The sequence below is a fragment of the Lates calcarifer genome, linkage group LG16_LG22 (genome assembly GCF_001640805.2).
Source record: "Lates calcarifer isolate ASB-BC8 linkage group LG16_LG22, TLL_Latcal_v3, whole genome shotgun sequence".
NCBI lineage: Eukaryota > Metazoa > Chordata > Actinopteri > Centropomidae > Lates > Lates calcarifer.
Genome location: NC_066848.1, coordinates 22,310,046 through 22,328,005, shown reverse-complemented (window position 1 = coordinate 22,328,005; position 17,960 = coordinate 22,310,046). Strand labels below are relative to the sequence as shown.

Here is a 17,960-nt window from a genome sequence, read left to right as displayed (position 1 = left end):
GATTTGATTAGTTTTAATTAGGTGGCCCTAAACTAGCAAATGAATGAATTCTCCTGAAGACATCAGTGGAACACAGGCTAGTTTTAAAGGAGAACAGAACTTCAGTATTAAATTAAATTGTGGACTTTCTACCAGTGTATGACATAACAGTCAGTGGTTAAAGATTAAGGTTAAATAACACACATGATGCACACTACTTAATAATATGCAAAAGGTAAGGTAATTACACCAAAATTCAACCGTTCTAATGTTGTGTTGTATGTCCTTCCTTGTCTGACCAACTCTGCTGTCCATCCCGTGTGACCTGAACACAGCATCAATACATAACACACACAAGGACTGTGTTTACATACACATGCGGACTGATGACTTAATGACTACCATCTGGGGACTGCATCACAAAAACAGGTGGCTTTAGACAGTGAAGGAGTTACTCAGACAGTCTCAGCAATTTAGCTGCTGTAGCTCTGCCATACAAACAGTTACAGAGTATGTTTGGTTACATAAATCTCCTGGATTTCTTAAGCCAACTTAATTATGCCTGACAAGGGCAGTGGATCCAGAAAGAGACTCCAGTCCTCAGAGGTAAAGTGGTAGGTCTGCCCAGCTGTGATTTTTAGTTCACACTTGTTGTCCAGTTCTCAGAGAGTAGAACACAAAGTACAGGGGTTGGTTATCCACTTCATCACACCAGCTTGCATCATGACCTAATATGCCACAGAATGGCCCTGGCTGCCAGCTGATCTGGAAATATACCTCAGCTTGTCATCATGTCTGAAGAAGCTGAAGGGCACAAGTACAGAGTGAGGACCCAGCTGACATGTACACTGATGACTACAACAGGTCCCTCTACATCAGGAATACAAACTACATCACTTTCATCTGATCCCTCATGTGACAATGAGTTCTAGGTGTAGTCGGCTGAGCACACAGAGAAGCAGAGAGCACTATTTGATGAGACATAACTGATTTTTGTGTGGCACTTTATCAACAGTTATTTATAGGTGATAAAACATTTGACTTCTATCATCTGTCTCATTTGTCTCCACACGTAGTGTGTATTTGAACAACAGAAGCCGATGAGTACATTCTCGGGCATCATCTGTTAGCACACCTACTGTATCTTTTAGTCATAATACACTCTGCTGTAAATGCAGCTCTCTCATCTGCACTGACGTAATTAAATAATAATAGATAATTAAATAATTAGGAACAGCTATAGTTTTCAGTGTTACATCCAAAAAGTGGAAAGATGAAACCCTCTCACAAGAAGACACAACACAACAGCTCAACACAGTATGTGCACTGATGTTTGTAATGTTTGGTGAAGATGTCTCTAGACCTTTGGCAGTGCTTTCACTGAGCTCCCCCTCACTACAGGTATGACTGTTGACCACATACAGTTGAACTTGATGGTAAAGCAACACAATAACTTCTTAAATACCAAACACAGACATCACCAAACACTGGATAAATAATGTCTAAACACTGAATACCTGGTGTAAAAGTAGCATTACCTATAGCACTGACATGCATGAAGCTATGCTTGCAGACCCACATCTTGCAGTGAGCGGTGATGATCTTGTATTTGACCAACACTTTGAATGGCTAAGTTCATCTACGTTCAGTGTCCCATGTCCTCTGTATGAAGTTGAATCCGTCAGTAAGAGAAAGTGGGTGAAAGAAGGTGAGGAACTTACCTGGAGGACACAAGCAGCCGAGAGGAGCTTCCCTCACCTCTCGTGTCTTCGGTAGATGGACTGCGAGCTTCTGCACAAGAAAAGGAACAGAATAACATTAGAATGCACTTTAACATCATTTCAGCATCATGTTGCACTGAACATGAAACTGTCAAAACACAATGTACATTGAAGCCCTTAACATTCAATCTATCAAATGCCTTAAATGACTGTAGATGTCAATATGATAATGGAGTCTGCTTTTGATTGATGGACTTTCACAGACTTTCACAGAAACAAGCTGAGCAAACAGCCACTCTCCACATTCTGTGTCCGCCCAAGAGCGTCATGGAGAACCACTGATTTTTTAAATATGACACTTCTTTATTCAGTGTTTTTACCCATTTCTGTTTTGGAGAGGAGGAGACCTGTGTGGATAATTCAGTGGCCAGTTTAAACTTTCTGACCAATGAAGGAATCCTACCAAGGAATATTGTACCAAACACACACTTTGCTTTTGATTTTTGAGGTCACATATTATTTGAAATAATGTCAAGGATGTCATGTTTAAGGGCAAGAGAGGCAGGAGAGAGGACCTAAAATGCATCTCTGACAGTTTGTGATTTATTAAAACAAAAAGACAACAGAAGCTTACTGGCAGTGCAGGTACTGAAAGAGAGTCCAAGGAACACAAAATGACCGGGTTTAGTGGCAAAATAGGCACGAAGGAGAATCCAGAAGCATAAAAGTCCAACCAACAGAGAAAAACCAAAAACTCAGAGGATATCACACAGGGAACACAGGTGAAAAACACACAGCACATGAACAGATACTGACAAAACTCAATTATCCAACAAAGAACTTGGGGAAAGACATGACTATATATACACTGGGGATCATTAACCAATTGAAGACTGGTGTGACAGGAAACAAGGAGGGGAAAAAGAACAAAAACTGGATGTAAAAACACAAGAGACATACCAGGACAAGTAACTTCAAAATAAAACCAGAGGCACTATACAAGGAACTCAAGGGATAGGGATACCAAAATATAACAGAAACACAAAAACACACAGGAACCAGGAAAAAATACCAGAAACACAAGAGATACAAGATGAAGCATTTCATACCAAGAACTGAAAATCCACCCCAAACACAAGAAAAAAATACAAATTTACAACAGAAACTAAGAAACAAGAGTCACTCAGGAGGCAGGTCATGACAATCACACAAACTGAGATCTGACCAAGTGCTTCTTGTAGCTCTTACTAAGACTGCTGCATCTCTCAGCTGCTGGTTAGGCTGGACTCTGCTCCAGGTCTCTGAGGTCTGATGAGTGCCTTCTCCATCTGTGAGTTTTCAGTTCTTTCCATAGATGTTCAGTGGATTAAGGACCCACAGTGGGCCACTTCAGAGCAGTCAGATGTTCTTCTTGGCTGCTTTTAAATGGATGTTTTAGGTCACTATCCTGCTGGAGGAGCCATGACCTGGCAGCTGACACTGGGCAGTATGTTTCACTACAGAATGATGATTCTTTGATAGTCTTCAAATTTCATTGTGCACACTGTGTCCAATACAGATACAAAGCAAACCCTACAACATAACTGAGCCTGCACCATGTGTCACAGTGGGAATGGTGTTCTTTTCTTTGTAAGATTCAGATGATTCAAATTTATACTTTATTGTCCCCACAATCTGTACACACATTTACAAGGTAACATTCAACACAGAAAAAACACAACCAATTTACACAGGCTAACATCATAATAAACAAACACTGCTACCTTCTACTCATATTATTTAAAGCTGTGATGGCAGATGGAATGAAGCTTTTTCCAATGCGTGTTTTTTTTACATGTTATTTGTCTGTATCTGCTACCAGAGGGGAGGAGTGTCAAGCATGGGTATATGCCCATTATTTTGTATGTAGAGTCTTTTTTCTGTTGTTATTAGGGAGCATGGTAAAAAAAAAATTGCTAGTTTTTTTGTGTGAACATAGAGCTGATGTGACAGAAAAGCTCTAACTTTGTTTGCTGCATACACAACACTGTGATGTTCAGGACTTCAATTCTCTGCACATTTCATTCAGTAGAGATGCTAATGTGGGGTTTTGAGGCCTCTTGTAACTGAAGCATGACTTCTGCACCCTGTCTGACTGCAGCTGATTTATTCAGCAGGCACGCTATTAGCACATGGGTGTCATCCATCACACAGTCCTAAAGCATTTAATTCTGTGTCGTAAAATGTCTTATTGTCTCTTCTCAACAGTGATTCCATGTTTTCATTATGAACGCTTTTACCTTTGCTCATTGTAAATCCTCACTGTGCAGTAAATCTCTACAATATCTACAACCATTAGCATGTCTGTTCAGTTTCAAACTCCACTGCAATGTGTATCAATGTATCACTCTCATTTGTGTGCATGTGTAGATGTGTGTGTACACGCAGCTCTCTAGCTATGCTCTGACAAAATGCAGAGGTAGCTCAAGCGCTTCTACTTAAGCGTTGCATTAGGCTGTGTGATTAGCATGTGTGTCATTTTTACTCCACAACACATACACATCACAGAGGATGGAGACCTGTATATGCATGCCTTGTGTTTGTGTTGTGTTACGTTGTTGTGTTTGTGTTATTGTTTGTGTTTGTTGTGTTCTGCTGTTGTGTTTTTGTGTTGTTTTTGTGCTGTATTGTGTTGTGTTTCTGCTATTATTTGTGTTTGTGTTTGTGTTGTGTTGTGTTGTTTTTGTTTTGTGTTGTGTTTGCGTTCTGAGGCCTGAGGCCTGTACTACGAAGCAAGGTTACTGGCTTATCAGGGTAACTTCAGGAGTAACTTAGTGACGTCAGGTGTAACTTCCCAGTTAACCTGAGGCCTATACTATGAAGGGAGTTTAACCTCCTCTGATTTAACTCAGGGTTATCACGGAAAGTCGGGGTTGACAAACCCTGACTGCCTCGATCTGTGTTAAACGGTACGACGGTGGTTAAGATGTCGGTAAGTTGAGTCAGTGTTAACTTAATCAGAGTTAGTGCGTCTGCATAAAATGGGCGTGCACCGTATCTCTCAGATGAAGAGCGCACGTTAATTCTGTCGGTTTCCGAGGAATTTAAAGAGACCAGCGACACAATGTAAAACCCCGGCTGCCAACAAAGCCACAGAGACTTGTCACATGTTCTCTGGGGTCTTTCTTTCTCTATAATATGAGATGTAAGGACATGAAAAATGATGAAAATATGTGATGATTTTTCGGATACTTGGATTACAGTCAACACGTGGGTCACATGTCTGAGAGTGAGCTGTTACTCTCTGTTAATGATGTTCTGCCTGGAACACAGGCTGTATATGTATGAATGTAATGCTGTTATGTTCAGTATGAACTTCATGTTAACAGTATTTCAGCCTCAGTGGAAACTGAACCTGGATGAAACATCCTAGAAAGTTCTACTCATTCATATTTCCCATCATTAATACTGCATATTTTGGTCTGTAGTCTACACTTACAACAGCCTGTTGCATTATATTGTCTTTCAGGACAATAATGCCCCCATATTATTGAAACACTGATGACAATAAATTCTGCTGCTTGACTGTGAGAAAAAAAATACAAATTTAAATAACTGAAATTGAAAAGATGGAAATGGATGGAAATGGGGGTGCGGGGACTGACGGTCTTTAGACAACCCCCATCCTATGGAGTCAGCCTCTCTCAGTCATTGTGCCAATATCAATTGGTTGTTCCACCTGTGGGGTGGTACTCAGGTAGAAGTAACACTGGTAATACTGAGTTAACCACAAACATAAACTGCTCCAAGCAGTGACCTATTTTGAGGGAGGAACGATTGAATTCAAGAACATCGCAAAGCTTATTTTTGACTTGGACACCTGTTGAGAATTAGCTGTTATGAGGGCTGTGACTTCTTACATTTTTTTTTCTCAAAATAGGAATTAATATTATGCTTCTCCAGAGACAGTATTGGACGATGAATGAGAGGATAGTAAAAAAAAAACCTGCAGTGAGCCCTGACCTCTCCGGTTTAAAGCAGGTAATGTAAACCACACAAACAAACAACACCATTCTTGTGTCTGTGCATTAAATACAGAGCTGGAACCAGGACATGGTTAGCCTTGATTAGTCATTCAGAACTGCAGCTCAGTGAAACACTGTGTCTCAATAGTTTCATCTGACCAAAAAGATGTGCTGGTGTAAATGCTGGTCTCTTTACAGGCATCACAGTATCAAACCCAGCAACCTCACCTTAAAGATGAGACTAAGTCACTGCCCTGACTGCTGCTGAGGAGGTAGTTCCAACATGTGACTCCTCCTAAAACCACAAAGCATTATTTCATTTTCTCTGTTCTTGTAACAAAATAGAACCTGGTTATTGAGCTTAAGAGGTGTTGGTAGGTTTGCTGTTGATCTCTGGGTCTTTAATTATTACACAGCACTAATACAACTTGGACTTGGACTTGATGTTCAGTGTAATGGGGTACACAGTGGAAAGCATAAAGATGATTCAGTAGCTTTCCTGTTATCAACAAATTCCATGAAGAGACCAAAAGCAATGATGTATTGTTTGTCTCTCAGCACTGTCTGACTGACTTCGCTTTTGTCTGTGGATAAACAGGTTAAACCTGACAACAGCTCAAATATACAGTTTGATGTAAAACAGCTCAGTAAGTTCCTGACATGGCCACATGTGGGGCAGTAAGTTGGTGTATGTGTTAGTGTACAACTACAGAGGATGAAGGATCATGTCACCCAGAAATAGTGTGGCTTATTAATGGTTTGTCATAAAGTGTGTTTTTTATTGTTAATGATAAGGTGAGAAGACACACAAGCCTCTACACAGCCCCATACCCAGGCACAATAACTGCAAACAAATTGTACTAGAAACATCACTCCATAAACTGATGGGTTCTGCTGCAGTCAAAATCTGACTGGAATAATAATGACCAACTCAGTGCAGCTGGAACGAACCACAGTTTCCATAACTGAGGAAACTGGTGATCACTGAAGGAGACAGGCTGGTGGATTCTGGACAGTGTTGGGTGAAAGTATCACACACTTCTCTCTCTCTACAAAAGGCCACATCTGTACTTGTGTCCCATTAATAATGACTATTTATACACACAGCGCTAAACAAAGAGACAGGCTGCCCCGCCCCAGGCAGACAGAGAGATTCTCCTCCCACCAGGAACTCTATCACCAGCTCTTCTGACTGGACAGAACTGTCTCCTTCAGTACATCAACCTCACTGTGCTCTATCTGTGAACACTCACTGTATGTGAAGGAGTGCAACATCTTAATATCTGACTCTGCTCTACCTGTATTTCTGTTGAGTGCTGTCCTCTCATTGACAGTGAGAATAACTGGGGGGAAGTCAGGAGCCCTCATCTCACAAGACTGCATTATAAACCCTCATGGTGTTACTAATGGTTAGTTAAGAATGTAATAATGCTTTCCAGATCAGTTAGAAATCATTGTTAAAAAAAAAAGGTTTTTACTAATAAATCTGTTAGAAAAAAGTTTAAGTTTGCCAGTTTAGGTTTGAAAAATGTTACTTGACAGTTAAATGATTTGACTACAAAAATCTGTCACACTGTGTTTCACAAGGATCAGTAGAAACACAGCATTTAATTCCTAATTTATAGCAGTTCAATTAATTCCACATAAAAACACAAGAAACAACTAATAAATATGTAATTCAAATTCTTAGTGCATCAAGACCAAATGAAAAAAAAAAACAGTAGACTACGTGCATCATTATCCTCCTGACACTATCCATCATCCACTTAAAAGTCACAGGAACTTAAGCTAAAGACCCATCTGAATCTAAGTCATACCACCATGAAACTGAGCCTTTTTAAAAAACCTGGTAATTTCATTCATTTACTTTAATAATGAGTTGGTTGTTTTAACAGAACTGGAGAGTTGTTCTATGTGAAGGCATTTTAATGCATGTCTGTATCAGCAGAGTTTTCAAATGATCCAATACAGTAATCTGGGGTTCTACCCCTCAATAACCTGTTAAACGGTGCAGACAATGCCTTAACCCCCTCACCCCAAACAGACTACAGTCCATTTTTTTTTACCCAAAATCTGGATTAAACCTCACAGGCACCTTAATACTGAACAAGAACCCCTGCAAATATTATTAGTTTACAAAATCATGTCAAAATCATGTCAGATCTTGATCATGACTTTAACTGATAATCAATGAGACAACCAGTCTACATTTAAAACTCAGCCGATACTGAAAGGAGACTACAGACTCCACTTCATTTGCTCACACCACTACTGCCAACAATCACATAACCACCCAGATTATTTACGTTCCATATAAACATAATAAAAGGACCCACAGTGGGATAAACCATGATCAGATATTTAAAACACACAATGATTCTACAGTACAAACAGCATGATACTATCCATACAGGTGTGTCCTCAACTCACATCATGTAGTCAGTGAGTCAGTAGGTTAATGATAAACAGGGGAATTTGATGCCTGGAGCAGGCAGTCGTCAGAATGTGACAGTGACCTGCTGAGCCACAAAATACAGAAAACCAGCTCAGTTTCAGTTCAATTGGAACAGCAGCAGTGAAGCAAACACATGGTTGTTCAGCAGCTGTTTTGTTGAAGGTGAACACACCTGTCCAGTGCTGCTGTTGAATGGACATTTTATTAATGCTGAGATTACTGAGTGTCTGTTTAAATCCTGCATTAGAAAATGTCATACTGAGCTCCTCTCTCTTGGTGTGGACCTGCAGTGTCACAGGAAGTTGCACATTTATGGACAAAATTAGAACTGAAATAAATATTGGATTATAAACACAGTCAGGATAGCCAGAAGTGAAAGTCTGTAGTATCAGCTGGAGCTGGTCTGGCTGTCTGTAATGTGTGAATAGTGAGCCGATAATGTGAGACACTTACAGAGAATACAAATAATCAGGTAATCTTCTATATCACATCCTGAAAATAAGTAAAGAGGATGATACTGTGCAGGTAGAGACTGCTGATGGCCTGACACAGAGCGGGAGTTACACTTGAAATAATTAAGTATTATGCATTTATTATAACTGCGCTAAAATATTGTAGCTATTGAAATAGAACACTCCACCCCATTGGAGTTTGGTCTGACAGAGCACTTGTGGAATGAGAGTTAACTGAGAGGGGACAGCAGCACACTGCTCATCTTTTTTTATCAGAAACACATTAAGTCAGTAATATCCCTCCCCAGTCACGGGACATACTGCTGCTCCTAAAACGTTTAGATGTAGTATTTTATTAAAACGCTCACCTCCTCCAGAATCTGGTCCAGGCGGCCCAGGATAATGGGCTCCACCTGCTCCAGTGACATCCCTCCACGCGGACAGCTGCGCGTCCCGCTGCTGCTGCTCCAGACTTACTATCCTGGACTGTAGCTCCGAAGCGCGCACAAAAACCACAATGCAAACTCCAAGGCATAGGACGCACAGTGCCATGCAGACCGTTACGCCGGACAAATCTCTCCAGTTTCTCCACAGAGGCTGATTTGAAGGCTGCTGTTGCTGCTCGCCGTCACTCCTCCACTCCTCAGCCGCTTTTCCAGTGACTCCCCACTTCCGATCCATTTTAGACATTTAGCTTTTGTTGTATCCACACGGAAATCCCTATTTTCATTTAGTGAAAATGAGCAGAGGAGGCCTCCTGACGATCCGTAGCTCTGGAGCTGATGAACGGATGTCTTTCTCTGCTGGGGAAAAGTTTGGCAGATGTCTTTTCTCCTCTTCAAACTGTCTCCAAACTACCCTGCTGCACTCAGATGAGCAACTACAGTAAAGTTCAAGTACGAGACATTGTGTCTGTGGTCATTAGGCAGTCAGTGATGTTTCTGGTTCACTGGGACGGACTGTGATTCCTCTGCGTCCCGCTCCGTTTGTCCCATTCGCAGCTTCTCCTCGGAACGATCTGAGTGTGTGCAGCAGGTCACTCGTCAGTGCGCGTCTCTGAAACCCGAGCCAGCCTCTCTCTCCTCTGCACAGCTCTGGATGTCGCGGGCCCTCTGCTCTCTGCACGCTCCTCCTCTCAGAGGCTTTAGGTTAAATGCCGGGGCGGGATTCGTGGCGGTGTTGCTGCCCCCTTTGATCCGCGTACTTGGTGAGGGATATTTTTAGGATGCGCAAAGCCAGGGCACAGTCATACTACCGGTAAACGGCCAGCTGACAGGACGGACCAAAGCAGCGTCCGGATTTTGTGGGCTCTGGACAGAAAGAAACCACCAACACCAACACCTGACTTAATCATGTGTTCTTGACAACTTTACTTGAGAATTTTCATTTCGTGCCAGTTCATTCTTCCATTTGTTTAATAGCTACGTTGGCCTCAAAGGTCAAAACACAACAACATTTCAGCCGACATAACTTTTAATGTATTATGTAGGCTATTTAATTAATATAATAAAATACCTTAATGTTGCCTTGCTGTCTAATAATCAGCTGAACACTGATATTTGAAGTAGGTACAGTGCACTTTATGCCTGTCTGTTGTCATGGCTGTGTGTATATACACTGACCTTATGCACACAAATTAATCAAAACATGGCAAGGTAGTAAAGCCTGCCTTCACTATATAATGTATATATACTGTTGTGTCGTCTGAATTGTTGGTTTTGTTGCTTTGATCTTCAGGGCCACCCCATATGGAAAAGATGTAGATACATTTTTATAAAATTTGTATCTGAAATTTGTAAGTAATACTGAAAATTGTAAGTAATACATATGACCGTCAAACAATTATTGACTGGATACAATATCCATAGTAAATTTATATTGAGTAATTTACATGATTTGTTAACTTATAAGGACTATATATGACAGTCAATCCACATGCAGTATCCTTAGAAAATATGTGTAATATCAGACTTATATAAGTTGGATGACCATTAATGAAACCAAGTATTGCTTAAAAAAACGTATTGTAAGATGCCACATATATGAGACAATACAACTACAAAAACAATGTAATCTTACAACATTACTTGGAAAAGCACATAATGAGATGAGATGACTAAATAAGAATTTTGGGTATTTAAAATAAATTCTATGACACGTGTGATAACATTGGGATGTTAAAGTTTTGCTAAGGTCAGCATTTTCTCAAAACCAGGTATTAAGCTTATTCCTCACTCACAACTAATTAACCTTCCTAAAATTACTAAATGGTGATTAAATTTTATTTAAGATTTTATGAGCAATTACATTTTATAAAATAGTCAAAATGTATTTGTATTCCACACTGTAAAAAATGATCTGCTGGCTTAACGTAAAAAAAATAAGGTAACAATTTGCATGAATCTTAAGTTATTTCAGCTTAGTCACTATTGCGTAAATGCCACAAGAGTTCTCTAGTTAGGCAAACTCAATTACTTACGTACAAACAACATGATTTGCTTTATCCTCTACAAGCTTAATTAAGTTGAACCAACTTAATTTTAATTGTGTAAAAATTACTCCATTTAGTTATTAAAACTTGTTTTTTTTTACTTTTATTCTACTCAGAAATATCCACACAAATTGTTACCTTAATTTTTTTGAGTACTAATAACTTACAATAACTTATAACTTACAATTACACAATAAATTACATATTGAAATTCCAGTTTTATGATCAAACTGTTTATTAGAACACCAGTCCACCATTCCAGACTCTATATTGACATTTCAATAGCAGACAAAATTGTTGCCTCCATAAAATAAATGACATAAAACACCCCTGTAAAACTGTCTCAAAAAGACTGAACATTTTGACAGTCATGCTAGTCTGATTCAAGTTTGTTTGTGTTAAAGTGATAGTTCAGGTTTTTTTTAAGTGGGGTTGTATGAAGTACATTGTGAGTGTATTACACACAGTAGACAGCAGTCAGCACGTTCCCGACACGCACGATAGGCTCAGTTTGTTTGTGTGACTTTGGTAAATCTGAACCCGAACTAACACCAAAGTCACAAAATAACACAATTAAACTTACTGATCAAGGCAGCAGGAGACCAGCAACTCCTGTGTGCTGTCAGGTAAAATTGCTGTTTTTGTCCATGGACGCTGGTGCACCAGAGCGATTTAATTAACAAGCAGTAGAACTTCAGTTTCCTCACAGAAAAGGCTGTCTGATAGCAAAATAAAGCAGTAAACATATTCTTAATATAATGTACATTTAAACTGACATCAGTTTTATTAGGATGTATGTAAAGCTCATCTTGCGTGCCGTCTGCTTCTCCGTAGGTGGAGCTTACTGACTGCCATCTACTGTGTGTAATACACTCACTATACATATGTACCTCATACAGCCTCACTTCAAAAACCCGAGCTATCCTTTTAAAGTGCATTATTTTGAACTAGGTGTACTTAATGCTTAACTCTCAACTTTACACCTACTGCCTACTGTACAGTATGTAACACAACACATTGCAAACAACAGTGAAACATTTCCTGTTTAATTTGAGGATAGCCTCACGCTTCACATTTTTTAGTACAACAGTTTACTTTTTAGTGACATTACATTAGGACTGGCTTTCAGATCATCCAGCTCGAGGAATATCTTTTGAAACACTTCAAAAGTGTTTTTCAGTTCTTTTGGGTAGCTGAGGTTGAGTGCATATATCAGCCCCATTAGCAAGGCACAGGCTCTGGGTACATCCAGGTCTGCTAGGACTTTTGTTTCTTCAAGTATGATCCTTGCGCTGGCTGGATCAGACGTTATGGCACCTCTGGTTACCACAATCTTCATCACTTCATTGGTAATATTACCGCCACCATCCTGGTAGGTCAGAATCAATATAAATGTTTTAAGTAATCATACTTATACATGAGAGTAACACAAAGTAGGGCTGCAACAATTTTCTCGATTATCTGATTAGTTGTTTGGTCCAGAAAATGTCAGAAAATGGTGAAAAATGTTAATGTTTCTCAGAGCCCAATATGACGACCTCTTCGCCATTTTTTCACTGATGATCTGACAGTTGTCCCTCGTCCTGACTTCACTGAGGAGCTCCACTCTTTCATATTCCAAACTTTCTTCCATTTCTCCTTGTGGATGAGGAGGTAAATAGTTCACTTCTGACTTTTTTGGCTTTTTGACATTCTTTGCAGGTGCTTTCTCATGTGGTCGCTTCTTTCTGAGAGAGTTCACATCAAGTTCAGGGTATCCAAGCCCTCTCAACTTGGTTCTATAGCTGGCCATTTTATATTTTAGTCTCTGTTGCCATCCATAGTATCCATTATATGATCCCGGTTCTTTAAGGCAAGGATGCTTCTGAATCAGCGCCTCATCAACATCCACAAACTGTGCGCTTGTTGGGTAGGCAACATACTGAAAGACGCTTTCTGCCAGTCTCTCAAGGATGTCTGGAAGGATTGAGGTAAAGTTGAGTGGAATTCCATCCTTCTTGAAAGCTTCATTTCCTGAGGCAAGCAAAAGCTCTGTGTCATAGGCAAAGCGAGGTACAGGAAATTCAGCTGGCCACCGCTGTGATCGCTGAATCCCATGTTCAGGTGATGATAGAATCAGTGTATCCTGGGATCCGGATGAGCAACTGCTTTGGGGAGGACAGACGGCGGTCACTGAAGTACTGACTGAGGTTGCTGAGCTATAGATGGAGGTTTCTGATTCACTTTCAAAGGAAGTGTCCACTTCAGTTACGTTCAGAGTAATGTACGGTTCAACAATGTTAACCACTTTTATTGTGTCTTTGTCCTTGATGTCACTTGTTGAGATAAGACTGAAATATTTTTCTCCAAAATCAGCATCCTTGTAATGCAAAGTAAAGTTACCTTGAAGCCCAAATGTCTTTCTTACAATGGACTCATGTTCACCCACAGTCCCAGGGAGGCCATGAGGTAAGTCAAGTTTGCGAATGTCATGGTCCTGAAGAATGATCCTAAGTTTGGCTTGATGAGACATTGGAGCATCTGTAAGAGAAACCACATCGCTTCAGTTTGATTTATAGAATACATCCAGTGTCAGCCTTAAGACATTAAGTATCAGAGGAAAATATTACCTTTGATAAGCTAAGGACTTTTCATCACCTTTGAGATATTAGCTTGCATGGAGAAAGGAACTATGGTAGTGATTACGTCTCTAATCATTAGCTTTCACATTACACTGTGACATTTTATATATGCTTTTTGACAAAATTGGACTACTGCGAAACTGAGCGCCCATTTATATATTCGCTTTTAGTTTGACTAAATGTTTGAAACATTTATTTCTATGGAAAATAACAGGAGTCTTTTTTCATATTCTTAATATTTTCCATTTTTCCATTGAAGCATAACGTAATAAAAACAACTACAAAGATCAGAAAATTACAGTAGCTAAAAGTAATGTGTCACATGTCACATAAAAGCTACAACCATAACATTTTCAGTTATATGCCAGTCATATTTACAACTACTACTCAGATTTACTTTTTTGTATCTGCATACTAGTGGGAGTCAAGAGATTCATCTCTTTTTGCACTGCAAGAAATGGCATGATCTGAGATTAAAAAGCATTCCAGGCTTTTTTTTTATTATTATTATCCAATGTCTGATGGTAGATATAACATTCTCACTTGAACTGTAAAAAAAAACCACTTACACAAGGTTACACAAAACACTTATACAAGGTAAACATATTAGCCAGCAAATCAAAGCTTTCGCACATCAGATGGTGCAAGGCCAGGTGAAAATGATTAACTTAAGTGTGAGATAAATACGTTAATGTAAACAGCCTTTTTGTTTTCTTCATGAAATCATGACCTCACATATAAAGAGCATTTTTGGTTGTGCATTTTATCCCAGAACTGCCTGGTGGGTAAAGTCAAACAAATGAGAAGCTGTTAATGACCACTACACATGGACATAAATGTAACGCTTCTGGGTAACAATACGCTTCCCTGCAACAGTGTATGTTGCCATTGGGAAGATGTCAGACAACTCACTTGACTCAGTCACCTTAACAATTCTTGTGTTTTCGAGTTCATAGCTTCTAAGATGTTCAATATACCATGCATTTAAACATTTCACAATAAAGCAAACCTTTCCGCTATCAGCTATCTGAATCAACTCCACAAAATCTAGAAGGCAACCATGTGCGAGCCATGTGCCAAGATCATTCCAGTGGAGTAACTGGTGCCACTGCAACACACTGTAGTTGCCATCTGGACAAACGACTCGCTGGGGAATTTTACTTGCAGTGCTTTTTTTATGTCTTCCCTCAGCACAGTCAAATCCACCATTGACAGTTTTGTTGCCTGCAGAGATGGTGGAACAACTGCACCACCATGTAGATGGTGTGCAACCATTAACTGATGCTTCACTGCAAGAGACAACAGAATGTTTCGGAAGCTGTGAGTATGCCTGACCACACGCTTCAAAAAGCTGTGTTTAGCTTCAAAGCGCATAGTCCAAAGAGATACAAGTGGACCAAAGCCTTTATTAGCTGTGGGTAGTGCTCTAGAAAATGATGTTTTGGAATAAGTCTTTCCTGAGGGAAAGTCTCCAGGAATCTGTGTCGATGCTCAGAAATCTTGCTTTCAAGGAAACAAATAGTTAAGTCTGTATGCACAGGAGAAAGGACAAGTTCAACTATGTCCTTCAGGTTCAGGAGGACCAGCCATGTTGGTTCACTCTCTGGTATTCTTTCTCCAACTATCAGGGGAAGGAGTCGAAGCAAAGCCCAATTCTCGTGGGCATTTCTAGCGACAGTCTTTCTTGTAGCAAAAGCCAATGGAACTGCTTGTGGTGAATCAGATTTATCTGCCCATCTGTATGGGAACTCTTTGATCAATTTATTTAGTTCATCAAGTGTGAAATATTTCTTTTTGATTAAGGCATTTAAGCACAGTGCTAACTCAAAAGGTACAATACCTTCAAAGAGGTCGTAGAGCAAATCAGGTGGGTAGCCAGACTAAAACATTTTGATGTTTTATCTGTCAGTGGGCACTGTCTCTTTACTCCATAACAATGATTATGTCCCTGTGCTGTCTGAACATGAGCCCTGTGCTCTTGTATTGTCCTAGGGTTAAATGCTCCAGTTCTAACTTCACTTACTTGGAACTGGGCTCTTTCTCCAAGACAGAACCTACAGACGAGTACTTGAGAAACTCTCCACAAATCCTCCGATAGAGTGCGCGCCAAGGTTATCTGCAACAACACAATACACAGTACCTTTGACTCAAATGCCTAATGAAGGAATGTAAAGTCCTTCTTCTTCAAGGCTGGCAAAATCTTTTAGCATTGGCTCAAACACAGCACTATAGCCGAACTTTTTGATATCATCAGCCTTGCAGAGAATGGCAAGGTATATCGATCTTAGTGATGATCTGAGCAATGATGGCACATTTGCTAAAACCCAATACACAGCAGTAATTTTGTGCTTTTTTCTTGTAGTGCCAAGTGGATTACACACTTCAAAATCATCCACATACAGAATGAGAGAAATAGCTGGATTGTTTTCTGACAGCAATGTATTGTTTTTAAAATGTGTGCCATCCTGAAATGATTTGTATTGACATGGTACATATTGAAAACTTCTCTGCTCCCTGGCACTGAGCATATATTCTATGGGTTCCACCACGGAAAAATGCTCCTTGAAATATTCTCTTCTTTTGTAAGAGGTGGAAAGAGGACTATTATGCCTAGGGTTAATGTAATTGGGTTGCACTCACATAGGTCTGTTACCATCTCTGAGATGATCAAATCATCAACCTCACAATTATGCTTCTTTAAGCATGACTGTAAAATCTCTTTTAAAATAGGACCTGAAGCTGATGAGGAGTTAAAGTGTAGCTCTTCAACTAACTCATCTTTCCAACTTAAGCAGCACGTGGGCTACATGTTTTTCTATTAAATTTGGCAATTCTCTCATTTCATTACCTTCAGGATCTTCACTCACTGCACCTTCAGTATCGTCTTCATCCACAGGATCATCCCCTGCATTTAGAGGATTGACATACCTCTGCAAAAGCTCAGGCTTGAAGTCATCAAGTGTATGAGGAGTGTGTTTCCGGCTCCTATGAGAGGCAAATGTTCCATGAATGTTTGTTTTGAAAGGACAATTTTCAAAAACACAAGACACAGTTTCCTGTTTCTTTAAATGACGACCAATGTGCTCAAAGTATTCTCTTTCTGTGGAGATAGTGTTTAAAGATCAACATGGACATTTAAATGACAGTACAGTGGACAGTGTCACTGACTCATGGGTCGAGTGACTTCTTGACAGATGGGTTCGCAGGCTGCCCCATGTTTTAAATGAGCAATAACACTCCCAATAAAGACAAGGGAGAAATTCTCCACTATGACCATGTCTTAATCTATAATGCTTTAAGAGATCTGTCATTCCTGGTGTTTCAAATTTGCAAATTTTAGAGATCCACTTCATTTTAAAAACAAACAGTTTAAATTACTTTAACTTGGGTGATTCAGAAGGCTGTAGTACAAACAACTTGTGCCACATCAGCATTACAGTAAATTTTAATTTAAAAAAAACAAGAAAAATGCTTGTTGTCACACTGCGGTGAGGTTTGTCTTGTCTTGGGATTTTGGTCTTGTCATTTCCTGTTTTATTTTGAAGGATTTACTCTCCTCTCGTTTCAGAGCACTTGCCCTTCCTCATGTGTCACCTGTGTGTCCTGATTACTCATTGTTTCCACCTGTTTCCCATTACCTCTGCGTGTTTAAATAGTCTGTGTCTCCTTTGTGTTGTGCCAGAGTGTCTTTGTCCGTTCACCCGACGCACCTCCAGCCTTGAATCCACAGCGTTGCCTCCAGTAAGCCATTGTTCCTCTGCTAGAGTGATTTTTTTTTTTTTTTTTTTTTTTTTTTTTTTGTAAATTTTGATATCTCAGTTTCTTGCCTTAGCCTTAGAGTACTTTCATAGTTGTTTGTTTTCCTCCTTTTGGAGCGTTTTTTGTTAAATCCTTTCATAGCCTTTTGTTTGCCTCCTCTGTGTGTGATTTTTTTTTTTTTTGATTTGTTCTAACTTTATTAGCCACCGTTCCTTTTTGTTTTTTGTTTTTTTTTCCTCCTTTTTTGAAAGTGACTTTGTTATTTTGTTTTCTTATCTGCCTTAGGAAAATTTTATAGCCTTTGTTTCTTTGTCACTCAAGTGAGAGAACTTTGGTTGAAAAAAGTCTGTTTTATTAACGTCATCTCTGCATCTGAGTCCTGCCTTTAGTCTCGGCCTGACACTTGTAAACTACTGCAAAGAAATGGGCAAATTACTCTGCAATTAATATTCACGCTTTTTTTAACTATACAGTCTTA

The 17,960-nt window shown here is 39.6% G+C and overlaps 1 protein-coding gene across 1 annotated transcript in view; it reads right to left on the bottom strand.

Moving 5' to 3' along the window:
- LOC108895316 (collagen alpha-1(XIII) chain-like) overlaps nt 1-10,735 on the bottom strand; it is a 111,048-nt gene extending 100,313 nt beyond the window's left edge. The window contains exons 1-2 of the mRNA XM_051076474.1: nt 8,980-10,735; nt 1,701-1,770 (exon numbers count right to left, since the gene is read on the bottom strand). Coding sequence (XP_050932431.1) covers nt 1,701-1,770; nt 8,980-9,039 — 130 coding nt within the window. The 5' untranslated portion in view covers nt 9,040-10,735. The remainder of the gene's footprint in view (nt 1-1,700; nt 1,771-8,979) is intronic.
- Between the last annotated feature and the right edge of the window lie 7,225 nt (nt 10,736-17,960).